Genomic DNA, 14,603 nt, shown 5'->3' with positions numbered 1-14,603 from the left:
GCTCTGCCCACGGACTCACAAGTGCTCCTTTGAGGAGATTTTTGGAATATACCTCGATATTGATAATTATCATACACAACTTTATCTTCATCCAGGCCTTATGTCTGCTCAATTTCACTAATCCTGGAGGACTTCTTTTTCCCCTTTCAATTTCAGTTAGAGAAAGAAATCGTGCAAGGGTGGGGGGGGGAGAGGTGGAGTGAGCACTAGCACTAGTTCATGGAGCGTCCTTTTGGTGCCATGCATGGGGCTCCTGTGTGGTGGCCAAGGATTGGAACTTTGATTGTCATACATGGCCAGGTATGCACACTGTCAAGTAACCTATCTGTCAGGTCCCACATATAATTTTAGGTGTCAGTTTCTGAGGGTGAAACATGCTGACTAAATTAGATATGACTTTTTGAAGATTGTAGATCATTTACTGGACTAGGCACTGGGTCTGCAGGTAGTGGAAATAATCTATTTGTAATGCTGATTCTGCCAAAGATCATAATTGACAATGACTTGTTTTTTTTTAAATATTTATTTCCTTTTTGTTTCCCTTGTTGTTTTTATTGCTGTTGTAGTTATTGTTGTTGTTGTTGATGCCATCATTGGATAGGACAGAGAGAAATGGAGAGAGGAGGGAAAGACAGAGAGGGGGAGAGAAAGAGAGACACCTGCAGACCTGCTTCACCACCTGTGAATCGACTCCCCTGCAGGTGGGGAGCTGGGGGCCCAAACCGGGATCCTCACACCGGTCCTTGCGCTTTGCACCACGTGCACGTAACCCGCTGCGCTACCGCCCGACTCCCATGACTTGTTTCTTTATATAAAATGTTCAGGTTATTTCTGTGACCTTTGTTTCCAGTCTTTGAACTTCTCTGAAACATCTTGGACTACTTCACTGTATAAATTAGAGCTTGAGAAGATGATTTATGAAAGGACTTATGAAATACACCTTAGCCCTTTCCCCTTTTGATCTCCTCCTTTATCACTCTGACTTTTCATAACTCACTTGGTGATATATTTTAAGGTCTTGGTACCAGGCCTACTTATGATTAATGGCTCTACTTTCTTACCCACCACCATAGTACATTAAAACATTACTGAAGGCTACATCATGAACCCATTACTATATTTAAAAGGAGGATAATTAGGAGAGGCTAAGAAATTCCTGTGGTAGACTCAGGGAATTATTTTCTTGAGTAAACCTAATGAGAATACAAATGACATTAATCTTGAAATCAGAAGCATCTTCCTATATAACTAAAAGCTTTAGCATTAGTTTTTCAATGGCAATCTGAATAGTTTAGCAGTAACATTTTAAGTTTCCTGTGTAAAAGATTGTAGCAAATTTGATCCTCAGGTGACTCAAAGGATGTTGGACTTCTAGATCAATGACTCAATATTTTTAAAGTCTAAAATCTGGAATCTACCTCTGGTGATTTGATTCAACAAAGTCTAGATTAGACTGTAGGAAACTGCATTCCCCAGTAACCTTCCATTTCACTTTGATGCGGGTAGTAGAGGTGCCTCTCTTTGGAGGCACTTGCCCAGGCCTTCTCATTGAAGGTTAACAAGTCTTTTTTTTTTTTTTTTTTTGTGCAGAAGCAAATACTGGGGTGGTTCTAGGTTAAAGTTCTGAACAGAATATGACATAGTTTGTAGGGCAAGAGAGCTGGTAACCTATGTGGTCATGGGCCAAGTTATCAGTGGCCTTAAGGAGGAGCAATGACCCTCAGACTGAGCCAACTCTTTCACTGTGATTCATTGATAGTGAAGTTGTCCATTTGTCTCATCTTTTTCCTAATTAGATTTGAGGGTAAGAACCACATCTTTCTTCTCTGTAGTCAGAGCATCTAGCATCATTCTTAGAAAGCATTTGCTGAAGACTGAATATGTAAATTGACTAGTAGACTAATGAATCAAAAAATGGGTTGTAGTCCTCATAAATAAGATATATCCAAAAGTTCCAAGCTTTAAAAGTTTGACCAAACTTGGTAAATATAACTGAGGATCATGCCAGTATATGTGAGTGTATGTTTAGATGTATATGCAAATGTATATGTGTGTGTGTGTGTATATGTACACACACATATATGATTTATTTTTTGCAGCCTGCAAGGCTTCATTGCTCTGGGCTGACTTTTTCAGATAGCTAGAAAGATAGACTCTACAGCATGAAGCTTCCTCCAGCTTTGAGCCTGCAGTGTGCACAGGGTAAAACAGCTAACTAGCCAGGAGAATTATTTTGCCAGCCTGAGTGTATGTTTTCAAATGTAATACAGCTCTTTCCTACCATGTTAAGTAGGCGTTGGAGCTACCAAATGTGTCAATACCTTATGATCATCTAGGTGCTTTCTCTCCCTTGTTAATTTTGATTTTTTTTCAGCAAGAAAAAGTGATACATACACTTGATATATAGGGAAATAAGGTTTATTTATGTTATTGCCACCCCCCCTGGTGCTTCATCAGGGATAGCCAAAACGTCCACTTTCTTTTTTCTTTCTTCTTTTGCTGGGGTTTGGTGCCTGCACTATGAATCCACTGCTCCTGGAGGCTATTTTTCCCTTTTGTTGTCCTTGTTGTTTATTGTTGTTGTTGTTGTTGTTGTTATTGTTATTGCTGTCGTTCTTGTTGGATAGGACATAGAGAAATCGAGAGGAGGGGAAGACGGCGGGGGGGAGACAGATAGACACCTGCAAACCTGTTTCACTGCTTGTGAAGCGACCCCTTTTCAGGTGGGGAGCTGGCGGCTTGATAAACTTCCATTTTCTTGTGAAACACTGCAGAGATAATTTATGCATTTGGAAGTCTCTACTGTATTCTTTCTTACTGAATGGCCATATGCTATAAATACTATATTGCATTTGATTTCTCTGTTAACACTATCTTAAAGATTGTTACACCTAAAACATACTAATCTATTTAATTACTATAATAGCAACATGGTGTTCCACTGTGTAACAGCTGTCTTTTTGTCTGCTTACCTACTGATCATCTAGCTAGTAACCCATTGTTACATAATCTGTGTCACAATGAAGATCAGTGAATGTATTGTTTTGATTGCATGACTAAGTATATGTTGGCTATTTTTTTTCCCCAGAGTACTGCTCAACTCTAGTTTATGGCTTATGGTAGTGCAGGGATGAGCCTGAGACTTTGGAGCCTCAGGCATGAGAGTCTCTTTGCATAACCACTATGCTATCTCCTCTGCTCTTTGGAGAAATTCTTTTTTTTTTAAATTTTTTTATATTTATTTATTTTCACTTTTGTTGCCCTTATTGTTTTATTGTTGTCATTGATGTTGTTGGATAGGACAGAGAGAAATAGAGAGAGATGGGGAAGACAGAGAAAGGGAGAGAAAGATAGACACCTGCAGACCTGCTTCACCACTTGTGAAGTGACACCCCTGCAGGTGGGGAGCCGGAGACTCGAACCGGGATCCTTCTGCCAGTCCTTGCGCTTTGCACCATGTGCACTTAACCCGCTGCATTACTGCCCGACTCCCTGGGGAAATTCTTAAAGGTTGAAATGACTATGCATTTCAGATTACACAAAAGTGTTCTTCAAGGAAGCAACAGTGATTATAATTGATCAACAGTGCAAATAAAAGTGCTCAGTTCCCTACATCTTTGCTGGGTTAATTTTATTTACTTATATTGTTGTTATTATTGTTGGCATGATTAGCATTATATTTTTACCAGGGCACTGCTTAGCTCTGATTTACGTTGGTGTAAGGGATTGAACCTGGGACTTTGGAACATGAAAGTCTGTTTGCAGGGGTCATTTGGTAGTGCAGCAGGTTAAGTGCACGTGGTGCAAAATGCAAGGACCGTCATAAGGATTCAGGTTCAAGCCTCCAACTCCCCACCTGCAGGGAGGTCACTTCACAAGAGGAAAAGCAGGTCTGCAGGTGTCTATCTTTTTCTCCCCCTCTGTTTCCCCTCCTCTCTCCATTTCTCTCTGTCCTATCCAACAACATCAATGACAACAACAAGGGCAATAAAATGGGGGAAAATAGCCTCCAGGAGAGTGGATTCATAGTGCAGGCACCAAGCCCCAGCAATAACCCTTGAGGCAAAAGAAAAGAAAAGAAAAGAAAAGAAAAGAAAAGAAAAGAAAAGAAAAGAAAAGAAAAGAAAAGAAAATGTCTGTATGTTTATATAACCATGATGTTATCTCTCCTGCCTGCTAATTAATTTTCAAAAAGAAAAGTCTCACACAACTATGCTTCCAAACCTTTGAAGACATCTGAGGAACCACCCTGGTTTTAAAGTTGCTCATAAGATGAAATGCTATCAGTGTTATCACATCACCCTTTCCTATTTCTATGATTCTGATGCAGAGACTTCATGGACCTGCAGCTGGGAATCACCGGCCTGAGGCTCAGTCTCCCACACGTGCCTGGACTAGACCTCTGCCTCCACATCCCTGAAGTCCTTCCATTTATAAATGTAGATAAGAAAAGGGGAAGTGGGAGTCGGGCTGTAGCGCAGCAGGTTAAGCGCAGGTGGCGCAAAGCACAAGGACCGGCATAAGGATCCTGGTTCGAACTCCGGCTCCCCACCTGCAGGGGAGTCGCTTCACAGGCGGTGAAGCAGGTCTGCAGGTGTCTATCTTTCTCTCCTCCTCTCTGTCTTCCCCTCCTCTCTCCATTTCTCTGTCCTATCCAACAACAACAACAACAATAATAACTACAACAATAAAACAACAAGGGCAACAAAAGGGAATAAATAAATAAAATAAATATAAAAAAAAATTTTTTAAAAAGAAAAGGGGAAGTTGCTGGGGTTGAAAACCATGCTCCAACACCATTGATTTCCAGTTACCTTTGCCTGTGCTTTCCATTCTAATCTTAGGTCTTCTTTTCTGGGCGAATCACTCAGGAACTCATGTCTTTTCCACAGGTTCACGAAGATGTACTTCAAACACGTACTTTTCGAGGACACGTACTTTAATGAGTGCTATTTTGAAGATGTTACATCAACTGATACCTATTTCAAAAACTGTACCATTGTATCAACTGTCTTTTATAATACAGGTAAGGACATGAACTGAGTGGGTAGATAGTTAAAAGAGTGTACTATTTTTGCCTAAGATCCAGACTGTTCAGCCAGAGCCTTCCTTAGGAGTAGAAAAGTATTCACAGATACAAGCACTAAGCCTTAGGATGGAAATATGGCTTCTAGCCTCAGACATACCATCATCAGTTGTGCAATCCTTTCCAAGGCATTTTATTTATCTGTGTCTCAGTTTTATCACATGTAAATGGAAATAAAGCTTATGGGCAAGTGTTCTGATCTCAGGACTATGCCATACATAAGGATCTTTGATAAAAAAGAAAAGAATGCCACAGATAAAAGCTTTCATTTCAGGCTTTATTTTATGCATCGCATGCATTCTTGAAGATTGTGCATAACTTAAATTTACAAAAATTCAAGATTCATGTTCTCACAGTATTAAATGGAAAGAGAAAACTGAATCTTTTCAAGCTTTGTACATGAAGTGAGATAAGAATATTTTAAATTCACATCACTTCATATTTCCTTGATAAAAATAAGCAAAATTCTACGATGCCCATGCCCCCATTTCTGGTTACTTTTAACATTCTTATCCTAAAAATACAACATGTCAAGTAGACTTGAGATAAGGAAACTCCTGAACTTTATCCACATTGTCTTGCTTGAGAGATGTACCTTTGTCTCATCACTAAGGAAACCATGGCTTATACAAATTGCTAAAGACTACAGCTAGAAACTGTGTGTGTGTCAGGGGGGTGGGGGGGGATCTGTGATCTCTTCCTTGAACTACTTGTATCATATCCAGATCAGTGATTCTCCCTGGCACACAGCACCAAGGGATGGCTTATACTTAAGAGCATCCTTTTCCTCCATGCTATCAGACTCAGAAAATTCATTATCTGGTCTCCAGGTAAGCCTCAGTCTCACCATAATCCAGTACTGTATTTAATTTCCAGAATTTAGTTTTATCCTGAATTTAAAAGAAATAATCATGATGGGCCTGAGATATAGGCAAGGCCCAGGGAGGTTCAGTGGTAGAACCAGCTTCCTAAACCTAGATTTCCCGAGAGCCTGTTTGTGGTTCTTTCTGCTAAACATCTGGTGTGAGATAATGTTATCAAACAATGGGGACTAGTATTCAAGCATTTTTTTTCTAATATAAATTTCTAAATTGCAACCTGGGTTACTGCTGGTGCTGCACACCTGCACAACAAATCCACTGCTCCCAGCAGTCTTTTTCTTCTTCTTTTTTTTCCCTTTGTTTTAGTTGATAGGATAGAAAGAAACTGAGAGAGGTGGGGGAGATAGAGAGGAAGAGAGAAAGAGAGAGAGACCTGCAGTGCTGCTTCACTGCTTGTAAAGCTCCCCCCCCCCATACACACAGATAGGGGGCTAAGGCTTGAACCCAGGTCCTTTTGCATGGTAATGTGTACGGTCAACTGGGTGTGCCACCACCTGGTCCCTAGATTTTAGTTCTTTAAAAGATTTTTTTTTTCTTAAGTAAAGAGATGAAAGACAACTACTGGGTGGTTTCATTTATATGTGGAATCTAGAGATCTAATACACACAGACTTGCAAACACACACACAAACAAAAAACAAGCAATAAAACAGAAGCAAGCAAACTATTTCTAAGACTTGTGATACCTATGGTGGTTATCTTGGGGAAGGTGAAGACACAGAACTTAGGTGGTGGGTGTAGTGTGAACTATACACTGTCATCTTATAACCTTGTAACCCACTACTAATCACAAATAAAAAATGTAAAAAAATCATCTTGTTTTCTAAGAAAAATTTCTAGGTTTGGAACACAATTGGAAGAGTACAGACATTTTCCGCCCCTCCCACCCCCACCCCAAGCACTGCTCCCTACTATAACACTCCCACCAAACAGCACATTGTTGGAATTAATGGACTGACACTGGCACATGGTAGTCAACAAAGTCCACACCTTACACTAGTGTTCACTTTGACTGTTATTCTTTCTATGGGTTTAACACGCATTTGATGACGTGCTACCCTCATTATATCAATATAACTTCATACAGAGTCTTCCCACTGTCCTGAAAATCCTTTGTATTCTACCTGTTCATCTCATGCCCCACCCTAGCCCTGCCAATCACTGAGTAGATGGTTCTTATTTTTGAAGAATGTTCAGGTTTCTGCACAGATTTCAGTATGGTCTCCAGATCAGGCTACTCACTGTGAACATAATTCTCCGGGGTCTGCTTCCAACTAGCCATGAGCCTGGGGGAAGTAGTGCTGCCACCGCGATGCTTGAAGTATGGATGTGATGTTAGTATTAATGAAGTGTCATCGATTTATCAGGCCTGGGAGATGATTATTTAAGTGTGCCCTTCATTCATGCACATTTCATTTCCCCTCCCTTAATGGAAGTTAAACAGGGGCCTGTTTCTAGGCTGTCTCTAGGCATACTGACCGCCAGAGTCTGGTGTGGAAATGTCCTGGTTCCATCTCTGCCTTTAGCCAGAACCTCCCTGGCCCCTCCACGTGACATGAACCAGCCTTTGCCTTCTCTTCCCAGATCTCTACCAGCATAAGTTCATCAACTGCCATTTCATCAACTCTACTTTTATGGAGCAGAAGGAGGGCTGCCACATGGACTTTGAACAAGACAATGACTTCCTGATTTACCTTGTCAGCTTTCTGGGCAGTCTGTCTGTCTTGCCAGGGAACATCATTTCTGCCCTGCTCATGGATAGAATTGGAAGGCTCAAGATGATTGGTGAGTCATTAGGGACCCCAGGACTGTGCTCCTGTGACCAGGACAGTGGTTTACAAGAGTACTGGAGCAGTGGGCTTTTTCCTTTAAAACATCTTTCAAGGGTTAAAAATTACTGCAAGGGAAGCAAACAAATGAGATGATACTGTTGACATGGAGTCAAGGAGGTTTACCTGCTAAACCCCAGAGCTCCATGAAGGAAGTCTGGGACCTCTGTGCCAGGCCAAAGACTCATCTTCATTTTTCTGACTCAGCAGTTCTGCACCATTCTGATGCTGGTAGCACTGCAGTAGGGATGATGAATATACCCTTCTACCTGCTTTGAGAGGTTACTGTAGGAAAATACATCAAATGCTCAAGAATGAGCATTGGCTTCATTTGCTGAGTTTAAAATAGACCACGTTACTCATTATCTAATAGCATATTATTACTGTATATTTGTGTATAAAATAAATTATGTAATACTTTACATATGTGTATATAGTATACATAGCATACGTGTGTGTAATATAATACACTAGATAAGTGTTATTTAGTAAATAATAGTAATTAATAACTAAATTATTTAACAGCAATAATATTCTAAATTTCTTTTTATTTTTACTTATTTATTTCCTTTTGTTGCCCTTGTTGCTTTATAGTTGTAGTTATTATCATTATTATTATTATTATTATTATTGTCATTGTTGTGGATAGGACAGAGAGAAATGGAGAGAGGAGGGGAAGACAGAGAAGGGGAGATAAAGAGAGACACCTTCAGACCTGCTTCACCGCTTGTGAAGCGACTCCCCTGCAGGTGGGGAGCTGGGGGCTCAAACCGGGCTCCTTACGCTGGTCCTTGCGCTTTGTGTCATGTGCGCTTAACCCGCTGCACTACCTCCCGACTCCCAACAGTAGTAATATTCTGAGCCTTGGCATTGGAAAGATTTATGTTGAATTCATATCACCTAAAGGCTGGTTGACTGAAGGCAGATAACTCACCCAGCACAGCATGTGCCTAACCATGCCCAAGGCCCTGCATTCAAGTCCTGACCTCACATGGGCATACCTTTGATGGCACAGAGGGGGAGTTCCATGGATATTGGAGCAGAGCTGTTGTGTTTCCTCTCTCTCTTTTTTAAAGTTTTTAAAAGATATTTATTTATTTTCTTTTTGTTGCCCTTGTTGTTTTTATTGTTGTTGTAGCTATTGTTGTTGAAGTTGTCATTGTTGGATAGGACAGAGAGAAATGGAGAGAGGAGGGGAAGACAAAGAGGAGGAGAGAAAGATAGACACCTGCAGACCTGCTTCACCGCCTGTGAAGTGACTCCCCTGCAGGAGGGGAGCCGGGGACTTGAACCAGGATCCTTACGCCGTGTCTCTCTCTTTCTTTTTAAAAATCCTCCTCTCGCCTCTATTTGCCTTTCTAAAAGAGAACAGTAAGAATATTGACCAAGAAATAACCACCTGAGCAGTGATATTGTGTCCATGTGAAACCCTGGAACCACCTTGAAAGAAAATATCTGGTTTAAATGTGTTCCTTTATTTCTCTGGGCCTGAGTACCCTCAACTGTAAGATGGACATAACTAACTAGCTGGGAGAGTTTTTCATCTTTTAAATAAATAGATTTGTTCATTTAATTTTGATAGAGACAGAGAGCAGTTAAGAGCGAAAGGGAATACTGAGAAGGAGGGAGAAAGAGAGTTACCTGCAGCACTGCTCCAGCACTTGTGGAGCTTCCACCCTGCAAGTGGAGAGCAGGGGCTTGAAATCAGGTCCTTCCACATGGCCATGTATGTGCTCTGCTCGGTCTGCCACTGCCCAGCCCGCTGGGAGGGTTTTGTGAGGGCTGAATGTAGTATAGACAGAGCATCTTGTGGTATGTGGTGCATGAGCTCTCAAAGCTGGTAGCCAGATTCATGCCCAGCAAACTCTATTCCTCAGGGTTCATGTACATTTTCTACAGAAACAATTCCAAGCCTGGTAAACAAGAGCCAAACTGTATATATACTCTGAGGGCCAGGGCAAATGTTATTAGGAGATAGGTCAGGACAGGGCCTAGGGATATAGGCAATAGCTTAGTAGACATGGATGAGGTCCACCCTAAGATGTAGTTAATCAATAAAAGGAATTGGTATTGCAACAAAGTTCAACAGGAAACTATTTTTTCCCCAAATTGTTTTATTGAAGGAAATAATGATTTACAGGGCAGTTATTAACATGGGTGCAATTTCATTTTTTAATTTTTAGAGATAATTTTATTAGGGGGATGCTTGTTTTTAGTATGGATGTATTTGATTTTTTTTCCTGGTCTCTTTTACATATCTTTGATGTATTTAGGATTGACTTTTGTGCACATGGATATATGGTAGTCCTGTTTCATTCTTCTGCACATTTCAACCCAATTTCAAAAGGAAAAAAAAATTAACCACACAATCATCCTACGAGCAAGTGCGTCAGATTTCTATGGGAAGGAAATCTTTTCCTGGTGTTTGGCTTATATTGAATATGACAGTTAAACATAGTAGCATGGATATTCAGAATGGTGAGCACAAGGAAGTCCTCTGATTTTAGCTTTTGAATCTAGTGGTGAGGCTGGAGCCCTCTCTGAGACACTGCAGCCTGAGCTGTCTCCTCTTTTAGATGTTAGACCTGAGCCTGTGGAGGGAAAGGATGGCGGTGTCCATACTACCCAGGCCCAGCATGGTGCTTGCAGTACAGCTGCTACTTCATAAAGCCGCGGAGCTGACCAGAACCAATGGTGCCGGCCTCTTTCCCAGACTAGCCTACACACAAGGCTTTTCAGCCTAACGCATGGCAGGATGGAACCAAGTTCTGTGACTGCTTCCTCTCCTCTGAGCTTCTGTTACACACCTGTTGCATGAACTCCACTGTCTGTTCCACATGTGACACTCCTGCCATTCTGTCCCTGACCTAGTCCCAGAGTCCTGCAGTGCGTTCTGTGCTCAGATCCTGGAGTAGGTGGGAGAGTCCTGGGGGAAGAGGAATCTTGGAGGGCAGGAGTGAGTGTACACGTGAGTGAGAAGGGTCCATTGCCCATATGCTGCCACCTCCTCCCACAGGGGAGCAGAGGGAAGGTGGGCACAGGGCAGGTGGTGCTGGGAGCCCCCAAGGCCACTTCTTTATCACTGAAGATTTCCTGTCACCATGAAAGTGTCACACATCAGAATTGGTTGCCACTATGGTTAATAAAGACATACTCAGAGATTGGTTGTCTAGAAGTAATACCTAATCACCACTTTTTAATTTGTGTCTGTATTTTGTTTCCACCCTCCCTTCCTCCCTTAGTCCCTCCCTCCCTCCCTCTTTTCCATCCTTCCTTTCTTTCTTCCTTCCTTTTTAAAAGCTGAGTCCTCACACATGAGTAATTTCACTGCTTCAGGCTGCTTTTTCATGTAGATAGAGAAGCAGAGAGTGGGAGTGACACCATAGCTTCAGAGCTTTCTTTAGTACCATAGCACCTCCCATGTGGTACTGGGGCTTGAATCTCATCTGAGTACCTGGAAATGCAGGCTTCCTACCCAGTGAGCTATCTCTATGGCCCTGTGTTTTGAATTCAGTGTAGTTTGCAAGCACATTAAGAACTCAGAACCCACTTGAGTCCCTCTGTCTTTAACAGAAGATCCATTTTACTGTGCATCAACTGCCATCTCCTTGCTTCACAGTTAGTACTAGTTAATTAACACCCATCTGGGTGGGAGGTGGGGGACCTCTTCTGAAACAGCCTCCATGGCTCCCTGGCAACCCTGTGTAGACTCTCAGGAGTCTCATTTATCCTGCCCACTCCATTCTCTCCTGGGGAAAAGTGTTGTCTCATTAACAGCAGGGTGGGAGTTCTCCTGATGAGGTGGTGCCTCCTCCTCCGCTCACTCAACACATTTACGCAGCACTTATTCTCTGCCAGCTGTTTGAGAGGAAAGGGAAATCAACAGAAATTGAGGCTGATGGTCTCCCTGTGCTTGAGGAGCAAGTGATCTATGGGGAGAGACACATACAAACTGGAAATCTTACTTAACTAACCCTTATGAAGTGCCTATTATAGGTCAGGCTTTGTTCAAAACATTTTGGAAATAACACACTGAACCCCCACAGTAACCCTGTGAGGTAGACACTATATTTTTAGATTAACATTTGGGGACAGAGGTACTGCACAGACAGCTTTGGCAGTTCATTGAGGGTCACACGGGTGAAGCTGGGGTTTGAACTCAAAACATGTCAGTCACAAGGGAAATAAGACTGATAGGAGTGAGTGGCTTGGGAGTGGACAGGTGGAGCACAGGACATGCATGCCTGAGGCCCTGAGGCCAGTCCCTGGCACCACATATGGCTATGCATTACTCTGGCCCATCTCAAAATAAATAAATAAATCTTGAGAAAAGCAAAAACAACAACATGAGAGTAGAAGTTCAGTGATCTACAGGGATCAAAAGTAGCTGTGGACTTAGTTCACCTGATTTATCTGATGATGTCTTATGCCTCATACATTTGTTGTCAACATTTGTTGTGAGCCAGGCCCATGGCCAGTCACTTCAAACGACATGTGCATGTAGCTGTTGGGATTCTGAGGGTCCTTTGCCACTCCCTTCTAGTTTTCTTTTCATCGTTCAGAAAGAGGCCACTGGGCCACCAACCCACAACCCTGCCCCTTTCCAGAATTAGCCAACTCTGGGCTGATGGTCTCTGTTCCCAGCTGGGCTGCAGGATTTGCAGCTAGTCCTGGCAGCTGTCTGAGGGTGGGATCCCAGTGACAGTGAGATTCTAGACACAGGCTGTTGGGAAGCTCTCTCCAGGAGGTCAGGCTAGCCTCTCAGCTGCTGAGCACCTCCCCCCACACCCCCACCCCCACCCCTGGGGTCTTACTGCCTGATGGGAACCCTCACCTTCTTCCCAGCTCACTGTTCATGAATACTGCCCCGACTCCTGCCTGATGACAATTCCATTTCATTCCAGCCACACTTCTGACCTGCAACTTGTTCTTTCACCCATCCCTCCCTTCCTTGGCTCCTCTGAGCTGAATGTACTGAATGTGGGCAGGGTTTGACAGCTTTCAGTGTGAGCTCTTATTTCACTTGTATCAGCCTGACTCTGCAGAACAAAGAATCCTCTCAAAGGTTCTAGTGAAGAATCTTGATTGATGGGGCAGCTTTCAGAGGATCAGACACAGTTGTGAGAACAAGACAGAGGGAGCGCCAAGGTGCTAGCACTAGGTAAAGTGGGCAGCAAGTACCATCTCTGGGGCAACAGCAGAGAATGGCATGAACAGAACCCAGTAAGAGCTGGGACCCTAGAGGATTGGGCACCCAGAAGGATTTGGAATCCTGTATTCTATTGTGCCACCGTCACAAAAGGACTTATGAAACCAGCTGGGAGTTGGGAAGAAGTACTCCAAAACTCTTCCTCCTCCCAACTAACAAGGGAGTCCTAGGCATACAGTCCCTGGGTGTTATCTTTCTGGGGTACAGAGCAGGACTGAGAAGGATCTCAGGGGTATATGGGGGTGGGGGTGGAGGTTATAAATGGATAACTAGCTGCAAGATCATTCTTCAGGAATTCTTCCTGTCACCCATCTACAGACATGCTCTCACTGCAGTGTCAGCTCCCTGGAAATGAAGCTTTGATGCTGATGTGTGTCAGGGACCTAGGACATCATCCAGTGTGTGACCAATAATTGTCTCCAATTATTCTGGGCTGGGCAGCACCAAGAAAGGTTTCAGAATCCTTCCTGGAGGCTAACTCTGGTGGCATGACTTTGTGGATGGCACTTCTGCCCCGGTGGGGGCTTCCTGTGGGGTTCAAACGATATGCTCACCTGGGAAGGTGGACCTGGTACATCCTATAGAGGACAGCCACTAGTCAAGACTCATGGGTGACAGTCTTGCCAACACAAGGGCTTAATGATTTTTCTGCCTTTGACCTTTTTCTGCAGGTGGCTCTATGCTAATCTCAGCAGTCTGCTGCTTCTTCCTATTTTTTGGCAACAGTGAATCAGCGATGATTGGTTGGCAGTGCCTGTTCTGTGGGACCAGCATTGCAGCCTGGAACGCTCTGGATGTGATCACCGTGGAGCTGTATCCCACCAACCAGAGGTTGGTTCTGCCCTGGCCTCTTTGTAGCTTTTCTGGGCATCTTTGACCAGAAGTCTGTCTGCTCACAAAATCTACCTCCAAGACTCTTGTTCTATGGATCAGATGTCTCTTAGGTTGCCGAGTTTCACCTGAATGGGGACTGGCATAAGGCCAGGAGAGGGCATGCTAGGGATTGCAAGGGTGGAGGGCATGGTAAAGTGGGAAGGACTAGAGCACACCATGTCCAGGAGAGAGGAATTAACACTGATCATGAAACTAGAGATGAGAACAGACCTGGTATTGGCAGTGGGTAAAGTGAAAAAGTAAAGATCTAGACAATTCCAGGGAGAAGAGGCAGAGAGAAATAAGCACAGGGATGAGGCATGTTGAGTTTTTGTGGAATATGGCACAGATGCTCAAAGTTTAATTTTATTTATTTTTTATTTTTTGTTGTTTTATTGTTGTAGTTATTGCTGTTGTTATTGCTGTCATTGTTGGATAGAACAGAGAGAAATGGATGGAGAGAGGAGAGGAAGACAGAGAAGGGAGAGAAAGATAGACACCTGAAGACCTGCTTCACCGCTTGTGAAACAACTCCCCTGCAGATGGGGAGCCAGGGACTCAAACCGGGATCCTTACTCCAGTCTTTGCACTTTGTGCCACCTGTGCTTAATCCGCTACGCTGCCGCCCGACTTCCTCAAAGTTTAATTTTATACAAACTATATAGAAAGAGGCCTATGATAACAACATAGGATCAAGACCATTACTTAACTTCTTTTCAGGGAGGG

At 43.0% G+C, this 14,603-nt stretch overlaps 1 protein-coding gene across 5 annotated transcripts in view; it reads left to right on the top strand.

Annotated features, from left to right (window-relative positions):
- The window catches only part of SV2B (synaptic vesicle glycoprotein 2B), a 141,048-nt gene that overhangs the window by 121,774 nt on the left and 4,671 nt on the right, over positions 1-14,603 (top strand). For all 5 annotated transcript variants that reach the window (XM_060179360.1, XM_016190347.2, XM_016190286.2 and 2 more), the window contains 3 exons: positions 4,893-5,026; positions 7,551-7,751; positions 13,676-13,835. In XM_060179360.1, coding sequence (XP_060035343.1) covers positions 4,893-5,026; positions 7,551-7,751; positions 13,676-13,835 — 495 coding nt within the window. The remainder of the gene's footprint in view (positions 1-4,892; positions 5,027-7,550; positions 7,752-13,675; positions 13,836-14,603) is intronic.

This window comes from Erinaceus europaeus, chromosome 20 (genome assembly GCF_950295315.1).
Source record: "Erinaceus europaeus chromosome 20, mEriEur2.1, whole genome shotgun sequence".
Lineage (NCBI taxonomy): Eukaryota > Metazoa > Chordata > Mammalia > Eulipotyphla > Erinaceidae > Erinaceus > Erinaceus europaeus.
The sequence above is the reverse complement of the archived record's forward strand: the minus strand, read 5'-3'. Positions and strand labels throughout refer to the sequence as shown.